General features: G+C 44.8%; 1 protein-coding gene across 11 annotated transcripts in view; it reads left to right on the top strand.

The window, feature by feature from the left end:
- The window catches only part of scrib (scribble planar cell polarity protein), a 58,701-nt gene extending 36,152 nt beyond the window's left edge, over positions 1-22,549 (top strand). For 2 of the 11 annotated variants that reach the window (XM_034559616.1, XM_034559613.1), the window contains 25 exons: positions 219-299; positions 2,155-2,403; positions 2,813-2,923; positions 3,004-3,180; positions 3,271-3,387; positions 3,662-3,850; positions 3,967-4,086; positions 4,810-4,866; positions 5,496-5,552; positions 6,625-6,705; positions 11,049-11,120; positions 11,265-11,318; positions 11,758-11,814; positions 12,314-12,436; positions 13,685-13,735; positions 14,282-14,440; positions 14,840-14,999; positions 15,091-15,289; positions 15,366-15,455; positions 15,547-15,729; positions 17,487-17,626; positions 17,938-17,975; positions 18,399-18,473; positions 19,787-19,841; positions 20,666-22,549. In XM_034559616.1, the coding sequence (XP_034415507.1) occupies positions 219-299; positions 2,155-2,403; positions 2,813-2,923; positions 3,004-3,180; positions 3,271-3,387; positions 3,662-3,850; positions 3,967-4,086; positions 4,810-4,866; positions 5,496-5,552; positions 6,625-6,705; positions 11,049-11,120; positions 11,265-11,318; positions 11,758-11,814; positions 12,314-12,436; positions 13,685-13,735; positions 14,282-14,440; positions 14,840-14,999; positions 15,091-15,289; positions 15,366-15,455; positions 15,547-15,729; positions 17,487-17,626; positions 17,938-17,975; positions 18,399-18,473; positions 19,787-19,841; positions 20,666-20,802 (2,832 nt within the window). In that variant the 3' untranslated portion in view covers positions 20,803-22,549. The other 9 variants (XM_034559624.1, XM_034559619.1, XM_034559614.1 and 6 more) reach the window with 9 other exon arrangements.
- The last annotated feature ends 1,626 nt before the right edge of the window (positions 22,550-24,175 follow it).

Here is a 24,175-nt window from a genome sequence, read left to right as displayed (position 1 = left end):
AGCCTGTTGCACCATACCCCCTTTAACACAACCCTGTCTTAATACGATACACACACAGGAGAGGCCAGCAGAGAATTGTGGAATAATTAGGTAGCCTCTCCCACCTGTTACAGATACAGAGTAATAGCAGCGTCTCTTTTATGTGTCGTCGTGCACGGCAATTGTGAGTAATTTATCCACACATGTGCAAAAGAGTTTGAACACTTGTTTGTTTTCAGGGAATCTACATCTCTCGGATTGCAGAAGGGGGAGCGGCACACAGAGACAGCACACTGCACGTAGGCGACAGGGTGATCTCTGTGAGTACTACTCGTCTCCATCATTCAGTGTGAACTAGATACGGCTTCCTTTACAATGTTTACATCCATGTAGGGAACCATTTTCCTCCTTTTAACCTTGATTTACTAGGGGTGGAACGGTACATACAATTCGCAGTTTTGGGGGTAGCGGTTTGGTAGAAAAAAAGATAACGAATTATTATTATTAGTAAACATTCAACAGTAGACATTGGTTTTGTAATAGCAGTGGGCTGATCATGGACTCTGTATTTAATCTAGATCTTGGGTCTTTTTTCTCCCATCTTGTGCAATGTAAAGGAAGCACTTCACGTATGTCATCATTGCTACATGCTGTCATATCCCATTATAAATGCGCCCGCAACACTGCTCTCATCACTCGGGTATCTTGAGTTGGGTCCCATGCTCACCACATGCAGGAAATGAACTCTCACAAGTTAGCAGCCGAGACAGGATACTAACACAGTCCTCCTACTAACTCTAAGCCAGAGTCTCTCCTCGGATGCAGACTGTGTGGCGCTTTAATTTAAATAATGCAGCATTTAGGTTATACGTTTGGCTGCTAAGGGTTTCCTACATGATCTCCAAGATTTGTTGTTTTCTTCGGTGATCACACTCCAAGTTATTATCAGTGACTCTTGACATGCATGTTTTTAACACGTACACATACACACACACACACGCACACACACACACACACACAGTTTTGCTGTAAGCTGATAATCGATGGTTCATTTTTGATTCGTCGAATCCTTCTCGAAAAGCTTCTCTCTTTTGATTTATTTCCGGGTTCACGCTCCTTCTTCCTCTGGCAGTTTTTCACCTCTTTTTCTTTTGTGAATTTTGTAGGTTGCTTCTTTTTCTCTCTTTCGCACGCTCTCTCTCTCCATCTGCATGCTCACTAATGTATTAAGTGCATCTCCTTGCCTGCTGTACGGTGTTGGGGTGGAGTGGAGTGGGCTGAGCCTGTATGTGGCAGCATATCAGCCGATGGTAAGAGCGGGTACTGTCGGGTCAGTGCTGACCTCTGCTTGTCTCTTTCGACCTGAAAGCTACCCCCTAATCTAAAAACCTTGGTTAGCAAAGCTGGTGATTTCAATAAGTCTCTGACAAAGCTGTCTAAGAAAATCCCTGATTGCCTTTTTACACTTAAGATCAAGAGTTTTGGAGAAACTACACACTTCCACTTGTGTTCTTGTGTTTAAGTAGACAAAGGCAAGTAGGAGTGGAAAGTATGTCAGAGATTACATTAAAAGTAGACATGCACCGATTGATCGGCCAAGACTGGTGATCAGTCTTGTTTTTTTTAAATATTTAATATTTATTTTTCTGTCGGCCCAGTTTACACACATGATGGCTTTAAGTCGCACACAGAGCCACACAGACAGTCGAGTCACAGCCACACACACACACACATCATGCACATCGCATTCACAGTGGCAGCTTTGGCACACAGTACGGCTACACGCAACCGTAAAAACATTTGGAACAACTAACTTAATCAGCCAAGTTAACTTCAGGAAACCTTTTGGGGAAACAAAGCTTTTCTCCCTCAGGGAAACCCGCGCGCCTTCTTTTCTCTGCCTGTTCCCGTTGTACAGGTGTTGGGTTCTTCTTCAAATAACAGTACTCACTCTGGCGCACTCACAAACTTTCATTTAATTAAATATCATAATGTTTTAAGATGTTGAATAGATCATTTTTGAGTACTCCGGTGTAGAATCAGATGTAAAGAGATAGGATGCCATTTTCAGCATGTATTTGTTTCTCAATGTTGATGGCAAACGGGGCCCGTTGTTATCGGGAGCGTCTTGGTGGGCTGACACCCTCCGTGGTTGGTTTTTTACTGTTGATCCAGATCAATGGTGTAGACATGACAGAGGCCAGGCATGACCAGGCAGTAGCGCTCCTTACCGGCACCTCACCCACCATCTCCCTCCTGGTGGAGCGAGACCCGAATGCACCAGGGGGCTCTCCAGGTCAATCCCGGGCGCGAGCCCACTCCCCTCCACCCCCAGAGCCCTCAGATTCACCGGACCAGGAGGAGGACGGTCTCGGCCTTCATGGGAACAACCTGAGTCGGATGGAGGACGAGTATCCCATCGAGGTGAGACCTCTTAGGCACGACTTTAGTACTAAGTGTGTTTGATGGCTTTTAATTATAGTTGGCCATGCTGTAGAGGCCTCACAGAGGCATTCAGTCTTAATGTTTGTTTATTTGGCCCCTGCCTTATTCTTAATGCTGTCCAGTTCCAGAGAAGATGGTGCATGGTATGAAGGCGTGGTCCAATTTAAAGAATGGTGTACTTTAGAGTGTAGCATTTCCAGTTTTTAATATTGCAAAGATATTGCTGTTGACCTAACCGAGCCTGTATAGATACCGTACTTGCATACACTAGGTTGTTTTGTATTTATTAGAGATATAGATGTAGACATGACTGTAACCCGAGGTCTACATTTTTCCACTTTTGTTGGATAGATTTAGGCTTGAAATCTTCCACCTCTAATCCTAACAGGAAGTAACCCTGCTGAAGTCTGGTGGCCCTCTAGGCCTCAGCATCGTGGGAGGCAGTGATCACGCCAGTCACCCGTTCGGCATCAATGAGCCTGGCGTGTTCATCTCAAAGGTATGACTTTGAAATCTCTGTTTTTATTGTATCTCCTAAAATATGTGTTGTGTATAACTTTCCACCCGTCTCCTCGTCAGGTGATTCCTCACGGTCTGGCATGTGAAAGCGGACTGCGTGTCGGCGACCGCATTTTAGAAGTGAACGCCATCGACCTGCGCCACGCTACGCACCAGGAAGCTGTGCGAGCGCTGCTGGCCAACAAGCAGGAGATCCGTATGTTAGTGCGGCGGGACCCGTCGCCTCCTGGGATGCAGGTGAGGCCATCGACTCTAAAGTATATACGCATATAATAACGTAAGCGTAGCAGAGGCAAATGCTGATGAGCTGTGTATACATCATTGCAGGAAATTGTGATCCAGAAGCAGCCAGGGGAGAAGCTTGGTATCAGTATTCGTGGAGGGGCCAAGGGTCACGCAGGAAACCCCTTTGACCCCACAGACGAGGGCATCTTCATCTCTAAGGTTCTTCAATTGTATATAATGTAGCACAACTGTGCAATTCAATATTTCTTAATGCTTTTTCACTACTTTTGAAGGAATTGCAGCCCAAATGGTATCTTCCTTTTCAAAAAATATGCCAATTGCAACTTAAGTATTAAGTGTATTGGGGATATTGACGTTGTAAATAAGGACACACTTTTAAGAGTGACGTATAAGAGGATATTGTTATATATGTGCCTTATCTCAGGCAGTATTAGCCATCAACTCACCCTTACTTTGGTTGATATTCAAACAGGTGAGCTCGAGCGGTGCAGCAGCCAGAGACAGCCGCCTGCAGGTTGGCATGCGTATCCTGGAGGTGAACAACCACAGCCTGCTGGGGATGACGCACACAGAGGCCGTGCGAGTGCTTCGAGCTGTCGGAGACTCTCTGGTCATGCTGATGTGTGACGGCTTCGACCCACAAAAAATGGCTGCCGTGGAGGTGAGACACCAGCAACAGGTCTATTTGGACAAAGTTGCCAGCGTTTTTTATGGTATTTCACTGTTTTAGAACGTAATTTTTCAACAACATTGTTTTTTTTTTGGGTCCATTTCCAGGCGTCTCCCGGCATCATCGCCAACCCATTTGCTTCAGGCATCGTCCGTAAGAACAGTCTGGAAAGCATCTCTTCTATCGACCGAGACCTGAGCCCAGAGGAGATGGAAATCATGCAGAAGGTACAATACAGATTACGCACTGTTTTTACACATCATATATCTTCACTGATTTTAATCTTAATTACCAAAATAAACATTTAAAGCCGTTAAAGCTGGCGTTGGAAAAACTAGCGAGAGTAAGCTACATTTTGAAAGAATCCAACCCTGTGTTGCCAATTCTTTTTCCAATGAAAGTAGCCAGCGGAACTAGCCCAGTAAACACTGACTAAGCCCAAAGGCACGGATGGAGTAAGGGGATTTGAATAGTGTTGGTTTGGACACCAAGAAACACCCCAGGTGTTCATCCACATACCAGGACTCAATTCTCAACACGTCAACACGCGAATCAGCTGTTTGTTTCAGCAATTCTGTCACAACGACTTCGTGCCTCCAGACCAGTTTGCTGTTAGCAGGGAGAGTTTTCAGTGGAGTTTGACTCACCCCAACCCTGCACACCAAACATGCACATCTTTTCACCACAGCACCCAGGAATCGCCAACACAGTAGTTTATTTTGTCCAGATGAGCTTTTGGGAGACTGCCCGTACTAAAGGAATGTAGAGGCTTATTATCAAATGCTAGTTCCTCTGTTCACTTTGATCAGCTCAGAGTTTTTTGTCGTGCAACTTTTATCAGAGCGCGCACACAGTCAGAAAATAATTTACATTGAAATTGCCTGATTTGAACAAAGAAGTACCGGATGTTAATTGGGATTGTGTAGATATTGACTGTCGCTCTTCCCCAGGAGTCTGAGATGGTGAGAGAGACATCGCAGTGGGAGCGAGAAGAGATGGAGAAAGTGGTAAGTGAAACTGAAAATCCATGACCGCTTTGGGAAGGCTAGAGGGAAAATTGTATCCGTCAGATCAGCAGATAGATCGCAATGCAGCAAAGCAAGAGAATGACATTTTTGCTCCATACAAAATGCAGAACTGCACAATAGTGTGGGGTGGAGCTTTCAGAGGCAGAAGCGCAGGTTTGTCTGTTATCGGGTGAATGAAGCTTCTCCTCTGCACCCTGTGTGTGTGTATTGTGTTTGACAGAACTATTCCTGCAATGTCCCACCTTGCATGCTTTTTTTCTGCTCCCATAGCTAATGAATAGAGTACTTTTTAATGTGTGCGGATTCTATCCTTTTCTTTCTCTTCTGTTTTTTCTCTCATCTGTCCTTTTTGCTTTTGGTGTGTTTGGTGTAATCAAAAAAAAAAAAAAATCATCTCAATCCCATCTTCCATCTCTATACCACCTCTCTCTCCACTGTTGTTTTTCTCCTCTTCACTCCCTGTAACCCTGCTTTCCCCTTCTGTGACTCCTCCATCTTTCATCCTCTCATTTCACCTCTCATCGCATCACCGTGTGGCTGTGTGTGGTTGGGTCTCTTCCCTCCTGGACTCTCTTCCTCCTCTTCCTCCCCTTCCTTTCTTGGTGAAGGAGCGTATGCGTTTGGAGCGCGAGGAGGCAACTCGCCTGCTAGAAGAGGAGACTGAGGTGAGACACTCCTCGTCGGCAGGTCTGCAGACGATCTTCCTGGAAGTCTGTGCAAAAACACCACGGGGCAACCTCCGCGGGATTTTACCACGTCCCTTTCAGGGAAAATAGACTTTTTCTTTGGTTTTCTTATATTCAATTCAGGCTTAGTTTGCTGGGGAAAGTAATGTCCAGGTAATCGTCTCACTGACCAGCTCGTATATCTGCAGCACGCGCACGTTAGTTATGATGTAGTTAAACTGAACACTTGTTGCAGTCGCCAAAGAAAGAGTCAAATGTCAAACTCACTGAAAACGTTTTTCTTTTCGTTGTCGTGGTTGTGATATTAATTTAAAAATGGTCATAGTAGTTTAATTGTAGCTCTAAAGAGCAATAAACACATCTATTTTTACTAGCTCGTCCCTCCACCCCGGACCCCTTCATCTTTGTCCCCCTTTCCACTCCTGATGGGTTTTGAATGCCTGTGATTGTGATTATCACCAAAATGTACATAAATAAAAACAGTCTTTTTACTTAGTACATTTAGAGTGTCTGATAATTGCGCTCTGGTTTAATTTGTCATTCCCTTAAAGGACACGGGTCTATCTGCTATTTTCAAAATTGAAAGGATCAGACCTTCGTAACACTAAATATGTAAATCTTAAAAGAAGAAACGGGTCACAAATGAGGAATACAGACGTCTACATGTTTATAGAAAAATACTTTTCTAAAAAAGTTGTCGTTTTTAGCCAATGCTACTTAAACCGGAGTAAACGGTGTATTTGGGGACTGTTTATGAAGGAGCATGTGCAACAGTTAATGTTTTTAATTGTTTTTGGACAACAATGAAATAAGCTAGGCCAGGGTTTGGCTATACATGCCATACTTTCTAGCAGGATCTTTTTATATAATATCAGCAGACTTTTCCTTAAATATAACAACACATTATATGTTGGGCATTGGTTCTCTACATTTCTATGCCCTAGTCTCCTCCAGTAAAACTAATTATCTTTGACGAGATTCTTGCTTGTTGTGTTATAAATCACCCGCCTCGTCCACGACTCACCTCTGTTCCCTGTTTATTCCTGTTCAGAACATTGGAACTGGACCTTTAAAACTTGACTATAAAACCCTGGCGGCTCTGCCCACCACCAGTCTGCAGAAGCTTAACCGGGTAAGTCTCCTTTATGTTCTTGAGTCTCTGAGCAGCCGTAGAAATTACACAGGTTTTTACATAAAGCGTTATGAATCCTTTTCAATGTGTTTGGGAAAAGAGTGCAACCCTGTCAGGCGGGGGAACTGCTTGCATTTCCGTGAAGGCTATGTTGGAAATGGCCTTCATAGCTCAGAATAGACCTCTTCATGGAATCCCTTGGTTTTGGGTCACGGGAAACTCTTGAGTGACCTGAGCCCAACAGTTGCCCCTCCAGGAGCAGGAATGTGAACCTCCCTCCAAGAGCAAAAGCCCAATCAACATTACTCACCGTGGCTACGAGGCCAAACCCATACGACATATCACTTCAGACTGATGTAATCGCGTCCTACCCCACCCAAAGAACAACGACGCGATCGACCCTGGATGGAAGAAATGACGTGAAGATCAAGGACCGATCGAGATGTTTGGAAAACGAAAGTGAAGACCGAGAATCGGAGCTCGGAAAATTAAAACCGAGGAACAAGAGTCTGTGGAAAGTATGTGCAAAGAGGAGGTGGACTTGAAATGAAGCATGGTCAAACAGCAGGCGCTGTCCGGGTTGATAAAAAAGAGTGTGTGTGTGTGTGTGTGTGTGTGTGTGTGAGAAAAAGAGGTGGCGAGATGGAGGAGGGGGGTGGGGGAAGGGGACAGCTGCCTGGTATCAACCCGCCTATCCTCTGCGATATTTTAAACCTGCATCTGGCTCTGAATTGGATGGAGTCTCGTGGGTGGGGTGTTAGACAGCGAGGGAGGCCGTCGTCTAAGAGGAACCGACGAGTGTTTCAGTCGGAGCGCCCAAAGTCCTCTGAGGAGTAAGTTTGAGAGGACATACAGCGCTGTCCCGTTCCCATTCGACAGTGAGTATAGAGAGTTGACTCGTTTTAGATTCTGTATTTTTTTCCGTCTTCTTTCCCTCTGTTTCAATTTTCCTTGCTTCTCTCTCTCTACTTTTATTTTGCTTTGAAACCCGATCACCAAAAGGATTAGACTGCTCCTAAACACACATCTTTAAAACTAAACCAAATACTATAAGTAATAATTATTGTAACTTTTAATGAAAACCGTATCATGCTCTACTTGTGGATCTCTGTCTTGTTTAGATTGTTCAGCGTAACTTCAAGTGCATTTCATACAGTACGCAGCTGTTATTCGAGCTGGATTTGCTGCTCCAGCACACGTGTTCCCGTCTCCCAGTGAGCCCTTCTTACTTCCAGCAAGTTGTAACCACGGTTCTGGCGCTGTGTTTCAGTGATACGTTAACTCTGCTCTTTAAAGATGAATTTGAGCTTTTGTTATCTCCTGAAAATGAGAGGGTTGAGATTTCAATCGTGGTTGAATTGTGTTTAAGTTGTTTAATTTATGTAGGCAGACTACAAAAACAAATAAAATCCAGAAAGAAAGAAAAACAAAACAAAACAGAAAACAAATATCTTGAGTGCTTCTACAGAATCACATTGTCACAGTAATATAGAACATATTGTTCTATCTCTAACTTATTTCTTTTATTGTCCTTCGTCATTCTACAGACATGTAATTAAAAACTTTACATTAAGAAATATTTTTTAAACATTTAAAAAAACAATCATGAAACAAAACTTGCATTTTCAGGGCGCAGACAACATTTAAATTATTTTTTTTTTGTTTTCAATATCCGATATGATCTGTTGTTCCTAAATAAATGTTCCGAGAAGCACTTCTACTCTACTGTACAAGCGGAGAGTAAAAATGATTCGGTTACTGGTTCCCAGCGGAACCAGTAGCTTCGCTCTCGCCTCTCCAAACCAAAACCCCAGCTGTCCCTCACCGTTAGGATCGGAGCCAAAAGGGCACTCGGTCACATTCCATGCCACTGACCCTCATCACACCACAGATTCCAATAGTCAGCATGTAGGCAGCCACATTACGGCCTCACAATGCGTGTTGTTTTCTTAGTCCGGCCATTTAGATTATCGCCACATACGTCAAGGTCACATTGAATAAGTGCCAGATTTATCTGGGTTTGCGGTATTTTAGGAGGCATTTTTTGGGGGGTTTCAGGGTTTGGATAAACACTTTATTTGTTTCAATCTTACGGCATCAGGTTTCTTTTAGATGGGGAGCATATTATCTCCCCTCCCACAGTGACTTCACTCGTCCTCTATGTTCAGTGCAGTAGGAGTTGAAGGTGTGCCGGAGCCCGGATGCCTCGCCGGTCTGATAATATGGTTATTTAAGGCAGAGGCCAAGAGTCTGGACTGCATAACGTGTCCGCTGCCATTCAGCAGCAGTTAACAAGCCCTGAATGATGGCTGACTGAGAAACGTGTCTTTAAGGCTTCAGGGAAGATTTAATGATGTGAGTAACTCCTTTCAGCAGCTAGAGGCTTGTGTGTGTGTGTGTGTCAAGTGTCTATTTATAGAAGCACATCATAGCACACAGAGGAATCACTCCCCTCATCTTGTGTCAGGATTTCTTTAATCTTTGTTGCATTTAGTTTGATAAGTTGAGTGACATTAGCTTAAAACACGCCCGCCTTAGCAGATCTTTTTTTACTCGCTGTCTACCACTGCTCTTAAAGGAGAACTCTGGTTTGTTACAACTTGGATGTGGCAGGTTTGGGTTTTTCGCTGAGGAACAAATCAATAAGGCTGTTCATTAGACCAAACATATTGACATATCCCAATTCAGTTTTATTATCCCACCAGACCAGTTATGAGAGCCAATCGGCACCAACCAAACTGCAACATGTAATCAGACAGGTTGTAAACAAAGGAAAGCTGATTTTGGAAGATAAAACAAAAGCCAAACAATAAATTACTACACAAACTATCTGTCTATTTATAGATTTTGTCTTACTGGAAAATGTGGCATACTTACAGTTTTCCTGTGTGAGGACAAAGTGAGCGCACCAGATATGCGTTGCACAGGTTTTCCTTCAAAATAAAGCCTATTTTAAACGGATGAAAGTCAATATTTCATAATAATAAAAATAATGGCTAAACGTATGAAAATAGTTTACAAATTGTAATTATATTATCCTTCTTTTCTCTCTCTCTCTCTCTCTCTCTCTCTCTTATTCTTTTAAATCTCACTAGTGATGATGTAGTTTGTGAGTGAAACCTTTCCTTTCCGTCCTTATTCCTTCCCTTTACTGTGCCTGTCCTGCCTCTTTCCTTTGCTCCTGTCCAGTTCTCTACCTCTGAAAGTCTGACTGCTCCCATGGAGGCCCCCCTGCAGGCCCAGTACGGAGCCCCTTTAGAGCCTCTGGGCTTCGACTTAGTCCACCCCACAAAACCCCTCGACCACACGGACCCCGAGTCCTGCCCCGGTCTGAACGCAGAGCACGATTACCTCCACGGCTCCCAGTTCTCCCCAAATGGGACCTCCATTGCTGACAGTGTCGGCTCGTCAACAACCATTAATTCATTGGCACCCGAAGAAGAGGAAAACCTGGTGGACTCTCAGCCCATCTGCTTCAAAGAGAACCCGTTCTTGGTGGCCAATCGCAAAGGAAAGGGTCGCCCACCTGGACAGCAGATCCTGTCGGGGCCTCCTGTGGGCTACGGGAAGCCGGGCCAGCTGCAGCCCTGGTTGTTCAACAAGGCAAGCCGCCTGCCTGAGTGTGGTTTGGGGGCAGCATGGTGTGTGACCGCGCACAGGGTGTTGTTTGGCTCACTTCGAAATGGATCCTTCGTTTGCATCAAGACTTTTAACTTGGTTTGGCGTATTACAAGTGTGCTTATATCTTCAGGACGATCAACAGAAAATGTATCGGCAACAATGTTAATCAATTTAAAGAAATTCAACCCTTTGGGAAACTCTTTGAGTTTTGCACTAAGACATTGAAAGCAACAATAGATCAAATGCCAAAAATATGTCCATGTGCTATTTTGGGTTTTTTCGAATCCCTACATTTGGTTTATTTGCGATCGCTTTATTGTTTCATGCAGAGGAGGATTGGTGTGTGTTTTTTTTTTTAAAGCATTCTGTCCGTGCAAAGCGTTTTTTCCTCTTAAGGCAGTGTGTGTGTGTGTGTGTGTGTGTGTGTGTGTTTTTATCCGTGAGCACAGTAGTTGTGGCACCTCGTGAGGTATTTCGGCACACAGTCGGTACATATTCAGGACCGACTGGAATGTCTGACCCGACAGCTGCGAGGGAAGTCGTAAGTCGTGATGCAAAGACGCAGCAAGAGCGTTGCTGTTGGTTGAATTCACTGCAGGATCACTTCTCTACAGGACTAACCAGTCAATGCTTGTTTGGCCTTTTTCTTTACTACAACGTGAAGTGAAAGTGGGAGCAGTTGTTAAGTGTGTCTTTGGTGTTTTGATCTTGGTTGTTTCCAGGCACCTCCTTCTGATTTTACCCGGACTGAGAGCCCAATCAGAGAAGCACCCTACTCTCCCACGATCCAACCGGTGAGCAGCATTAACTCCCATCGCTCATCTGCCATCCTCCTGCCATGGTTTTAATTCATTTCCTCCTTTTCCATCAGTCATTTCTACTGCTCTAGAATAGGTGTTTTACAGTTGACCCCTTTTGACTTTTCCTCCCACCCGTAGCACAGCAACCACTCCTCCAACAGCTCCCTGTATGCAGGCAGGGAGACCCGCTTCGTAAGTGGGTGTCGTGACCCTCTCTGCTCTGGCCTGGATGTTTTTCTTTCAGCACATTGCTGTTCTGAGCGCTTCATCAGTTATTAAAACATAACTAGTCGCTGAAGTTCTCCCGGTCTGAAAAGCATGTGACCGCTGACGACTGATGCTTTGCTTTACTTTGATTGGCCTTAACGTCGCTACTGACCAGCTGAGGCTTCAGACTCTCTCAAATTTAAAAAAAAATAAAATGTATATTTTCCGTAAGCAAAGTTAACGGTATAGAACACATTTTAAATGTTAGGTGAACCCTTGGTGGTGTTGCATTGTTTGATTGTGTCTTTATTTGGCCTGGCACCCTCCAATAGTCAACATGTAGTGACTGTGTGAAAGTAGATGGTGCTGATCCAAGCGTTTCATTCTACCATCGTTTGTCTTATTATATATTTTTAATTTGCAGGCAAACCTTCATTACACCTCCACTCCTACCGCCAACACTGACTTCACTTCTTCATCAGTGAGTAGGAAATACATTTTATTGTAGATTAGAGTCATTACCAATATATCAAGCTCAGCTTTTTCAGCTTCTTTGTTTAGGTAATATCGTCTATTAAATATTTAGATTTCTTGCCACTTCAATTGTTTTAAATGTCAGAATTTCAAATAATCCAAATAATGTAGAAGGAAAAATAGAACATATATATATATATTAACATGGGTTTCAGAGGAGTTTTCAGGTGCTTTCACACCTGTGGTTCGATACAGTTGAACACTAGATTGGGTAATTGGGGGTTGTTTTTGGTACAAACTGGTATTCAACTTCAAAACCCTGGAATGGTAAATTATGCTCTGATTCATATCCTTCCTTTCACCACATTCATTTTGAGTTGCCATTCATCCTCAAGTTTGGTGTGTCTGAATAAAAAATGTTTCCTTATCGTGACCTGGGTTCATGCACTAGCTTGTTATAGTGTTGCCTGATGTCTTCCATTAAATATCATTTGTTTTCTCTCCAGACTCGACCGGGTGCCATCCAGCCCGTCGGGCGCGTGCGGCAGAGTACCTCCCCCGCCACGCCGGACGGCCACAGTCCTAACCCATTCCAGCATGGCCCCTCCCCCTTCGACTCTCAGACCCCTGTAAGACCCCTCACCACCACATAGTGCTGTCTTCTGTCCACTCTCAGCTCTGTGCCGCCGCCTCCGACTGCACGTTCCCAAGAAGCACTGCGTCTCATAGCGGCGCAGCAGGGAAGCAGATAATTGTGGCACGGGAATGATTTTAGTTTAAAAAGAGGCTCGAAACCAAAGAAAGGGAAGTCTTGTCTGTGTAGGCGCTGCAGTCTGTGGCCTCCAGACCTCCTACACCTGCAGACGGAGCATCCAGCTCAGCGCTGAGCTCCTGAATCAGATCAATTCTCACAATTACAGCTTTTCTGAAATGCTCCACTTAGCTCTTCCTTTAGCAAGCAGCGTAGGTCGGGTCGGTCAATAATTCGAAGCCATGATTTCATCTCACGTCTTCCTATTTGTTTCATAAAGGTGCTCGTTCAGAAAAGTCTGTCATGGCTTTGAACCTTCCAAGCCCGACTGTTTGTCTTTCTCTGGCATACTCCCCTCCTCTCTCACATGAAAACCAGCCGCCATGCTCTTCACCTGTTCTCTCCTCCACGGTCTTCTTCAACTCTGCTCGGGTTTTTTTCATAGTCTACCCTTTCCTCCATGTCTCTGTCTGTCCGTCCTTCCCACTTCCTCTTCACCCCCTTGGCTCCTTTACCATATGAACCCACCCGACCCTCCATGCCCCTCCCCAAAACCTCCCCCCCCCTGCAGCCTCGCGCCCCCTCCCCCACCTCGCCTGACGAGTTCCCCCTGAATGTCAAGCAGGCGTACAAGGCGTTTGCCGCCGTGCCTCGCTCACTGGCCGTGCTGGAGCCGCCGCAGGTAGGCCGTGCTGCCCGGGCTCACACCGGGTCACAACGACAAAAGCATGCTGTGCTGATTGGTTGTTCTCACCCCCCTCCCCCTCTCCTGCTCCCTCCTGACTGGAGCAGGCTGTCCTATGAGGAGTCTGCACCGTGTCGGGGGGGGGGGGGGGGGGGGGGGGGGGCCTGTGACGTGCTGTGACTTGTGGAATGCGTTCATCGTTGGTTTTTGTACTTCAATGCCGTCATACTGGTGTTGAGTCTTCATCCATTCGTCCATCCGTGTGTGGCTCGTGTACTAATATTCAATCCCCCTTCTTTATATATATATATATATATATATATATATATATATATATATATATATATCCCTGATGCTAATACGTCTGCCTGCTCTGTATCTCCGTATTTGTCCTCAGTCTGAGTTTACTTTACTTTACTAACTTCCTGCTGTGCCCAACAGGACCTGTATGGCGTGAGGAACAATTTCCACCCACAGCAACCTTCTCCAGAGGTAAGTGGACAAATTGACCAACAAATATTAAAAGCTCAGCTTTACCGTTATGGACAGAACATTACACTTTAAAAAAAAAATGGAGGTTGTATAATATTGCCAGATGACCAGATTTGTGTGCGTTAAGATTTGTAGCCGGAGGGCACGGTCACACATGTGACACGTCTTTATCATGTGTCCCCGTAACGTTGCCACTTCTGCGCCAAACGTTTTAGGAAGCCTTTTCTGACGGCTTGTCTAATATATATTCTGTGGAAACAATTTTGAAAGTGACATCATCTGTATTGCAGCCTGATTAAGAGATCAAGATATAAAATGCTTTACGGATAAGGACTCTCTTATCTCAGGAAAACTAGTCTCACATTGTTTTAAATCCTCAGAAAGTAGGTTGTCTCACAATTGGGCCAGTACGTTATTTAACAAGTGGATATATTGAATCTGCAGCTGCGTGAACAAAAGTGTCTGGGTGTGCTCTGAGCTAACTGTAGTGACGCACGGAGTCCTCTCGCTCTGACAGTCTGGTGACGACCTGTGTGGCCTTTTCAGCCTGAGTTGAACAACGAGGTGTTTGATGATGACATAGACGGTCAGACGGGAGCTGGTAAGGGTCTGACCGGCAGTGTCTCCCCCCTCTCACCTGACCGTCGGGATTACATGAGCCTGGCAGCAGTGCCTCGCCTCTCCAGGCCTTCCTGGGACCTGCAGGTACCCACCGCCTCCGCCACGTCTACAGCTGCCCCGTTCTCTGTCTGGGTGTGCTTGGCTTGATCGGTGGTGGTGTCTCTGCTCCCAGACAGTGGGAGACAGCCATAACTCCCAGTTAATTAAATCAGCTGGTGGTGCTGGGTTCTGTTTTTAAATGGATCATTTGTTGCCTTCTTCTTGGTCTGCGATACTTTTCTCCTCCAGCATCTCTTGTGAAATCCTCTGCTCCTCTGGAAATGTCTCAATGCAAATAGCAATTCAAACTTCTTTTATAGCACATTTTATATTGAGCTGTTCTGCTGCTGCTCTTTTGTAAATATTGCAGGTGCTTCAGGTGCTCTCAATTCTAATCTTTTATAATTTAGTATTCTGTCCCGGATGTTTCCTGTAATCCTACAGAGTCCATCTCCTGGTGGTAAGTACAGCCCAGAGCAGCGCTCCTTCAGGGACAGGCAGAAGTACTTTGAGATTGACGTGAAGCAGCAGACGCCAGAGAAACCAAAACCTCGTGTGTCTCTCGTTGGAGAAGATGACCTCAAGAAAATGAGGGAGGAAGAAGGTTTGTCTCCTTCAACATCCTTTTGCCAACAACCTCCCGGCAAACCTGCCATTTGAAGTTTACGACCCCGTGTGTGTTCGTCTCGCCCCAGAGAGGAAGTTCGAGCAGCGGGCGCGGGAGTACCTGCTGGATGAGGACGAGGAGGATGAGGAAGAGGACCTGGCTAAGCAGGTGGCACAGATGAAGGCAACTGGCAAAGTGTTGCTGGATGGAGTGGAGTACAACGTGGAGCCGGTAACTACCCCGTCGCAGCACTGCGCCACGCCGCCGAGCTACTGCGGCAGCTCCGGGTAAGAAGTTGCGAAACATTAAAGCATTAGATGTTTTTTTATTTATTTCTTCAGCTAATATCTTTTTTGTACGTAGGCCTTCCTCTGTTGACGGGAAGGGGGAGTCTCAGAGGAATTCCCTGGAGGACAGCTTGAGGCAGGAGCAGAGGCCCAGCTCCATGACTGGGTAATTACACTGTGCACAACGTCTCTGACTGTCTCGCTGCTGCTATTTTTGTCAACTGGAGTCAATCGCTGCTACTTGTGTGTCTCGTCAGTCTGATCCCGGCGTACACCGGAGACTCGGCGACTCCCATCCGCACAGCCAAAGCAGAGCGCCGACATCAAGAGCGACTCCGTATGCAGAGCCCCGAGCTGGCTGTGGCCCCCGACAAGGACCTGTCCCCTGCGGAGAAACGAGCTCTGGAGGCCGACAAGAGAGCCATGTGGAGGGCAGCACGGTAAATACAACAGTAACGCTCTGACTGAGGAGGTAAAGCGGTTAACGGGGTCTTTTTTTTAAAGCTTTTGACTCGTCCTTGCTTTGGGTTTCTGGTACATTGATATTAACAATATCCAGAAAACGGTGTCACCATGCAGTGGGGGTTAGAGTAATTAATTGACATCAAAGGGATCGGTCACATTTGTGATGCCAATGATGATATCTTGAGACTTGTTGACGATTCTTTTTATTGTTGGCCGACGTGTAAATTATTTGATGATACATATTGTTTTTGAAATGGTAGAGATTTTTGACACATACACATCAAGAGTTACTGATTGCAGCCAAACAATTACATTTTTGTGATAATATAATATAATGGCACGGTGTGTCGAGAAAGTGTCGGACTACACCTCCTAATTAATGAATTAATTAAGTATCTCTAAATCAATACAAAGTAGCGACTTTACAAACAAACTGAAACATTCTCCACGTTAGTCACGTCACCCATCGTTTCAAAGCTTTCACCCACTTTGCATCCTTCCCTACTAATATAAATATGTTCAGCGTAATTACACCGCGGTGGGTTTACAGACAAATTATAAACACATTTATGAGTCGGAAGCAGGAACGTTTGTGGCATTCATGTGAAATAAACCATGAAGGAAGAAATCAGAGCAAACGAAAGATGATAAGGATCAAAATATTTCATAATATTTAATTATTGGACATTGTAATGTTGTTGCGCCGAGCTCGCGCACCTGGTGTGTTAATTAGTGAACATACGCTCACAGTTCCTTGTGTGTGTGTGTGTAGTCTGCCTCCTCCGACTTTTCTCGTGTCTTGTAAATATTTGTATTATTCGTGGCTCTTCAAAAATGTGTGTGTGTTTTACCTTCCATTCTTTGGTTTTCTTCTCTTTTCTGTCCGTATGCCTTTCTTTCTCCTCTTCATACTCCTCCTCCATCCGGGTGCACCTCTCGTCCTATTCCCTCCTCCTCCTGTGCGTCCCCCCCCCTCTCCTTGGCCTCGCGGGGCCCAGGCCCTGTGGCCTAGAGGAGGATGTTAGGCAGTATGAGCAGGACCTGGCTAAGAGGCTCTACCAGGCCAGAGTGAGGGCATCTCAGGGCACGGCCGAGTCCCCCCAGCCCCCCACCTCTTCCTCTACCTCCTCCTCCTCTGCAGCAGCCTCCCAGCTCAGGTCTGCTCCTCGGCCTCAGCCACCAGGGCCAGACGCACGGCATTGTCGGGGTGTGCTGGGGTGCTTTGGAGTTGGGGGTATTTTGCTAGAGGCCGAGTTTAGAAAGGCAGCGAGCACTCGCAGCAACACTGTGACCGTGCTTGCTGCCTTTCTCGTGCCGTCTTGCTTCTGCACGTCTTTGCTTCCTCTGGTTCCCCCTCTCTCTCTCTCTCTCTCTACTTCTGGTCTCTTCCTCTCTGCAGCACTCTTTTCATTTGCGCTTTTCTATTGATTTTCACACTATTTATTGTACTAACACACATCCCGCAGTAAGTTTGCAAGCCATTTGTAAGTTGAGGGTGAGCCTACGAGCAGTCGGCAGTCCTTCTCCTGGAATGCCTCCCTTCTTTTTGTGCAATTAAATTAAACCGGTTGTTTGTGACCGCAAACCAGGACAAGGAGCACCCAACAATAGTAGTGATCAACTCTAAACCCGTGTGTGTGTGTGTGTGTGTGTGTGTGTGCGTCTCTCATCAGCCGTTGTCTCTGTATTTTCTCATCTATCGTTTATCTGATGGTGGCCGTTCCCCTTCTAGAATGAAGTCTCTCGAGCAAGATGCACTGAAAGCACAGATGGTCATCGCCAAGTCTCGCGACGGAAAGAAGCGCGGCACGCTGGACCAGCTGACGGAGTCGCCGTCGCCCGCCCCCACGCCCTCTCCCACGCCCATGGAAGGTAGGAAGCTTAACGCCAAGTCTTCAAGTCATACCTTCGTCTTCATACGCTTATTTCAACAGGGTACCAAATCTCTTGTATTTAATAACCGTGTTTTTATACAGAAAAACCACCACCAGTTTCTGAATTGTTAACTTCTTAATGTAGCACCTTTTTTTTAAATGTTTTTTTAGGCGGGCTACTGGATATTCCAACAGCTTGTTTACTCGTATTTTTGAAAGTGGTTATTTTTCCATAGAGCACATTTAATCTTGAAGTTTTGTCCCTAGCCTTTCTCTTCTTACTTCACATTTCCTGTTTTCCTCTGACAGAGCTCAGTCCTCGAGGAGTGACCTCTCCAGGACGGCTGGTGAGTGCTCAACCTTTTCCCTCTTTCTTAATTTCCATTTTTGTTTTTGACAGATTTTGTGACTATCCTTTGAATGGACTTGGAAGACGTTGTTGGTTTACAAGCTGGAGAAGGGAAAAGAAGTATATTTGTTTCAGAGCACATTGGCATTAATCCACCATCTTGCCTCATTGTCACTCTAGCCAATCAGAGCTGAAAACACACACAGCTCTCCCATCATTTGCCACAGCTGGCTGTTTGAATCACCCATTAGCCTCTCTGCCTCCTACCTCTCCCTTTTCTGTTTCCTCATCCCTGTCTCTTATTCCTCCTCCTCTCCTCTCCCTTCTCCACCCTCCTCTCCTGTTTATATTTCATCCCACCCTCCTCTTGTCATTGTTTTCCTCTTCTACCTCTGCTCATTCCCTTTTGCTATCCTTCTAGTCCCTGTCGTCAAAGAAGTTTGACTACCGACAGTTTGCTGCCATTCCTTCTTCCAAACCCGTATACGACATCCAGGTATTGGCTGCATGCTGAGCTCCCGGCCTCCTCCCTCCTCCCCCCTGGCTTCCCCCGCTGCCTCTCCCCTCTAGTTTATCTGGTAATCGAGAGGCATCAGTGTGACTGAGGTCTGGTTTTCGGCTCCATGATTGCGTACCGCCTGCTCTGCACGATAGCTCACTCAACTCTCCCTTTCACAAAGAAGAGAGACTTGCTCGACATAAATGACACCAAATCAGCCGTGGGTCTCTCGCTCCTCCCTTCCTGGTCTCCCACTCACTACTCACGAGCGTAAGAGCCTTCACGCCATCTGTCTCAGCTAACTAATCGACCACATTGCAGACACGTTTTTTTCGATCCCACTAACAAGAATTGTTTACGGGGGAGGGGAAATGACCACAAACTTTGCATCTCATCCACTCTCACATTCACTTCCATCAGCTGTCTTGTTCCACGCACATCGGACCGAGAAGTCGCATCTTCCGTCACGTGGAGGGGAGAGGTTCTGTGTGAAATAGTTAATTCCCTCTTCTCCGTGTGAACGAAGAGATGGAAGCAGGGGCCTCTTGATTTGGTGGGAGGGAGGGGGGGTGAGCGAGTCTGGAAGTGGTGTTTTTTGGGGTCAAGTATCTTTGTGTAGTTTGGTTGTTGCTCAGTGACTTCAGCTTGTGCGTGTTCTCTCTTTGGTGGACGTAAGTTAAGTGCTATGTGTGTTTGCATAGTGTTTCCTGCATATGGACTGGCAAAAGTAGTATTTAAAGGCTATGTGTTGATTTCCATAAACACGAGTTCTGTGGAACGGGAGACTCGAAGGACCACTAAGATCTGCAAGGTCACATGACCGCAGAACATCGCACTGATCAAAACGTAATGCAAAACATTTTAAAACATTACAATGATTCACGGGAGACAAATGAACATTTATGCAAACATACATTACTTTCTATTCACAGTTCTACAATCAAATAATTTCTTAGATTATTGTGTCCCCCACCAAAGACGACTTAACGTGCTGCTCAGTTTTCCAATGTCACTCTGGTGCCGTACTGTTGTTCTGTTGGCCGTCTCTCTGTGGACACACTACAAACCCCCGGGACCGACGTCCTAATTTAACCTCCCTTTTCTTTAACATGCTAATCTCTCCCGGTGTGGTCCAGTAGGGGTACTCTGGCTTCTGTGTCTGACAGATGGGGAGCTTCAGCACTGTCTGCTAAACCAGCAGTGAGCGGCTGGCACACTCTCACTGCTGACATGGTGATGGCTTCCCCCGGGGTGGAGGTGACGATGCAGCGCCACCCCTCACTTATTCACTGGCTCTTCTTCCCTTCCAGACCCCAGAAGCTGTGGATGACCTGCAGTTCATCGACGACGGCTCCAGCAACCCAGGTGAGAACTGGAGCTATGCGGTCCCTCAAATTGTAATAAAGACTTTGTGAAAGGGTCCAGTGGGAGAACTGTGTGGACAATACGTATTGCATTCATTACCTCAATGTGTTCTATCCCCTCTGATTCAGGTGACTACCTGGGATAAGCAGCTCCTATTGGTAGGATCCTGTGTGCATGTGTTTTTTGGGTCTGCGTGTGATTTATGGAACATGTGACAAGGGTGTTGGTTTGTGCGTTTATTCTCTAACCTGCTAGCTGGTGTGGCGTAACTGTGGGTTCAGGCGGCTACCGCGTATGTAGCGGTCAACTAATGTTGAGAAACATTTGCTGTCTAGAGTAGTGATGTCACACTAATCGTGAGCCGACTGTGCACGAGTTTTGTTTTCATTAACTGAAACTAGCGATTTACGTTTCGTGTACGAGTCGGTATGTTGACAAGAAACCAGGTCACGCAGGTAACGGGACACGTAGAAACCAGGTTCCCGGAGCAACTTAAACTATTTTAAACAGAGCTGCATTGCTCCATGTAATTATCTCCTTTATCCACCCACATCGATACTTTGTCTGGAGTCGTTTTCCTGCACACGAGTCACTTTAACGTGCAGTCACTTATTACCCCACTCTTTCTGCTCAAATCCTTTGCTCGTTTCCAGCTTCTGTGAATGTGGGGGCTTCTCTCGCAGGTTTAAGGGATCCGTCCAGTTGCCTTCACCTTTCTTCCTCTCCACAGCGACCCTTGTGGAGTGACTGTGATGTTAAAAAGTAGATAAACAGCAGCCGCTTGACTGAAATGTGTTGTTGTTGTTGTTGTTGTTGTTGTTTAGTGCCCGATGCAAGCCCTGAGGTCGAGGTGCCCACCCCACTGCCCGCCACCTCCGCTCTGGAGGAGATGGCCCTGTACAGCAACAAGCGCAAACTGAGGCAGGGCCGCCGCAGCCTGGAGACCGCCGTGCCCACGTAACACCTCTCACCGAGGGGAGGACGCCGAAGACACAGTGTGAACACACACATTTAGATTCACTGTGGAACACTGGTGCATCCACAGGAGGTGCAGAGTCACCAAACACTACACGGTGTCAGTAGAGCGAGATTTACTCTCCCATATATAACCACTGCAGAGACGATGACGCCGATAGTCACCACACACTCACTTATATCCCGCGTGCCAGTCTTGCCTAAACAGTCTGTGGATGAGAACGGTGTGGCAAGAAAGAGCTAGTGTGGTTAGCTAGGATTGCTACTTAAAGACCTCTTAAAGATCTCTTTTTTGTTGTTGTTGTAGAAGCTGATCTATTTCAAAAGAGGAGGTGACTCAAGTTTTTTGTTTATTTTTTCGCACCTCCAATAATGTTGCTGTAAAAAAAAAAAAAAAGAAGAAAAAAAAACATACTGGAAGAGAAAAGAAATGGGTCATAGCTATACTAACTTCTTGAATAATACTTTTAGGCTTTCAGTGAATAGATGTCAGGGGTTTCTTGAGACTTGGGCGGACAGGAGTGTAAATATTAATTGAGGAGGGAACATCCTGCTACCTTCACAGTCACAAAATGTGGAGAGCTTTTTAAAAAACAAAAAAAACAATAGTACGTATCTTTTTTTTTGCACTGCGTATATCTTAAGTAATTTATTGTTTTTAGCGTTTCAAATTGAAGGCCTTCTATTTTAACCCTTCTGGTCCTATTAGCCACACAGCATGACTAAAGTTAATCCGAATGTACCTTTTAAACTAATGTCAAAGATAGCTATGAGGTTTACTTTGTTAAAGCTTTCAACCAATGAATATCATATCACGTCTTTTAATCTACTTTACATACTTAGACGTTTTTAAAGAAGCATATCTACAAATTAGATTGCTCAGACAAAGTTTAGCTGAAATGGGTCAAACCTGTAATTGACTGCGTTACAAAGTTTGGAAACACAATTCTAGTAATATCTTTTAATTAACGGTACTCACCCTGCCCTTTATGGGTATTATTTTGTACTTATTGATGTGAAGGTAGCAGTTGTTTTATTTTTCTGTCTAATGGTTAATTTAAATCTGACGCCACTGAAAAAAGTGATTTATTATTGTGTGAATAATGTACAAATACTGAAAGGAAAGCAAACTTTGGGTTTGAAACTGAGCCGGTCTTGACCAAGACCAAGCGAGTGTCTGGACTGCTGACTCTTCTGGGTTTGGACAGGCTTAGTATTGGGATGCTCTCTGCGTGTATATTGGTTTGTTAATGGGAGAGCTGGGAGAGGCACAACCAATTAGAAATCCCTCTCAAGACATTGTTCTCATTCAATTCATTGCTTAACATACTGTCAGTTTATGTATTCAATGGGTATTTTCGCAGAATCACAGGATAGTAGCATTTGTGTTAATTTAATGTGGGTCTTCTAATGATAGCTTTCCATGTTGTTCTCACTGACTGAAATTCAGTTTGTTTGATTTCATTTGCAATTTTTTAAACTTACAGTAGGCAAATCTTCTTCTTTTTTTCCAGATGTGTTTCACTACATTATTCATGCAGTGTTTTTATTCTTTGGTCTTGAGTTCTCTTTGGGGGGAATTTACTTGCAAATAGGTCGGAGGGAAAGGGTCAAAGGTCCCAGGGTTAAGGGGTAGAGCTCACACAAGACTGTAACTAGTGAATTTGTACAACCAAAGAAGTCTATTTTGTGGTTCAGGAATAATAAATTTTACTTTTCATTTAAGAAGCTGATTCACTGTGTAGTGTCATTTATTCCACAAACTGATCAATTGTAGGAAAAGCATTTAGCACATGTGAACACTAGTTCACCATCTTCAGTCTGGACATGGAGCTAAAGGACCGCGTATTCCTCTGGAGACAGAAAAATCTGAAAGGTTTAGTTTTTTTGGTGCAAATTAAGGATTGTTAATCCATCCCTCCTATTTTTCTGGCAATAGTATAAGTGTTTGGTGAGTTCACCAAATTACGGCAGTAAATCGATTATTTTTTCATGCTAAATTACTTATTTTCAAGAAGCTTCAGAGCACGTCTGATAAACATATTTTATACGATTCTTTGTGGTGATCTCTTGATTAGTTGACAATATTGTTTGAGTTTCAGGAAAGCCCAAATTATACACACCTTTTACCACCCTTCACTTCATGTTATTTGATTTTTTTAAAAAGCAGTCGTCTATTAAATGTTAAACAGAATAAAGAGGACTCTGTAGCGGGCGTTGTAGAAGGCCTCGGAGCTGGAGTCGCCAGGAAGAGGCCTATCTTCGAGAAGCTGCTCCGAATGAAGCGGGTTATATTTCCGCTAAGAGCAGCAAGGAAGCAGGTAACTCTGCCAAAGGTCATTCACGGCTTCATTCATAGACTTAAATGATTTCCTCCCTATTGCCTGACTGTATAAATGAGTCATGGACCGTTACGTCTATTTGTGTGAAGCTTTATAGAAAACTACAGAAGCATTATTTTCTAAATGTGTGGCAAACTCACTTGTTCGGGGGTCTTCTCCATAACTTTGTACAACTCCTCCTCGGGTACCAGGAAAGGGTTCTCATACCAGTCCTCAAATTCTGAAGATTTCAAAAGGTAGATGCTACTCACTGCACAGCAAGCTTGAACTGAGCGAACACTGCTTGTTATTTTCTCACGCTGATTTCCTCCAGGCTACCCTCTAGGTACACGGAGGAGAGATATGGAAATGTGGGTGTGTCTCTGTGTCCACGAATACACACACATGAAGGAAGCCAGTCAAGGAGGCTTCCTTCCTGTGTGCTCTCTGCTTATGTCTCTCTCCCCCCCCCCACCCTGCACTCTGCTCTCTCTTTATATCTCCCCCCCTTATGTCTATGTGCACGTATGGGTGTGTGCGTGCATCAACGGCCGATTGCACGCGCCCCCGCGTTAACCGCCACGTGCACACGCGGTAACGTCACGTGCACTGTAACTTTAAATGTAACTGTAACTTTAAATGTAACTAACTTTAAATGTAACTGTAACTTTAAATGTAACTAACTTTAAATGTAACTTTAAATGTAACTAAATAAATCTGACTGGAGACGCTCCGTACCCAGAGAGCTTTGTTTGGACTGAGGCAGAGGAGGAGATGTATGGCCGCACAGAGACCACTTCCTCTAACTTAAAAAGTAACTTTAAATGCAACTGTAACTTAAAATGTAACTTTAAATGTAACTGTAACTTAAAAAGTAACTTTAAATGTAACTGTAACTTAAAATGTAACTAACTTAAAAAGTAACTTAAAATGTAACTAACTTCAAATGTAACTTAAAATGTAACTGTAACTTAAAATGTAACTTAAAATGTAAATGTAACTTTAAATGTAACTAACTTAAAAAGTAACTTAAAATGT

This window comes from Cyclopterus lumpus, chromosome 20, assembly GCF_009769545.1.
Source record: "Cyclopterus lumpus isolate fCycLum1 chromosome 20, fCycLum1.pri, whole genome shotgun sequence".
Classification (NCBI taxonomy): domain Eukaryota; kingdom Metazoa; phylum Chordata; class Actinopteri; order Perciformes; family Cyclopteridae; genus Cyclopterus; species Cyclopterus lumpus.
This window is presented reverse-complemented; position numbering and strand designations above follow the sequence as displayed.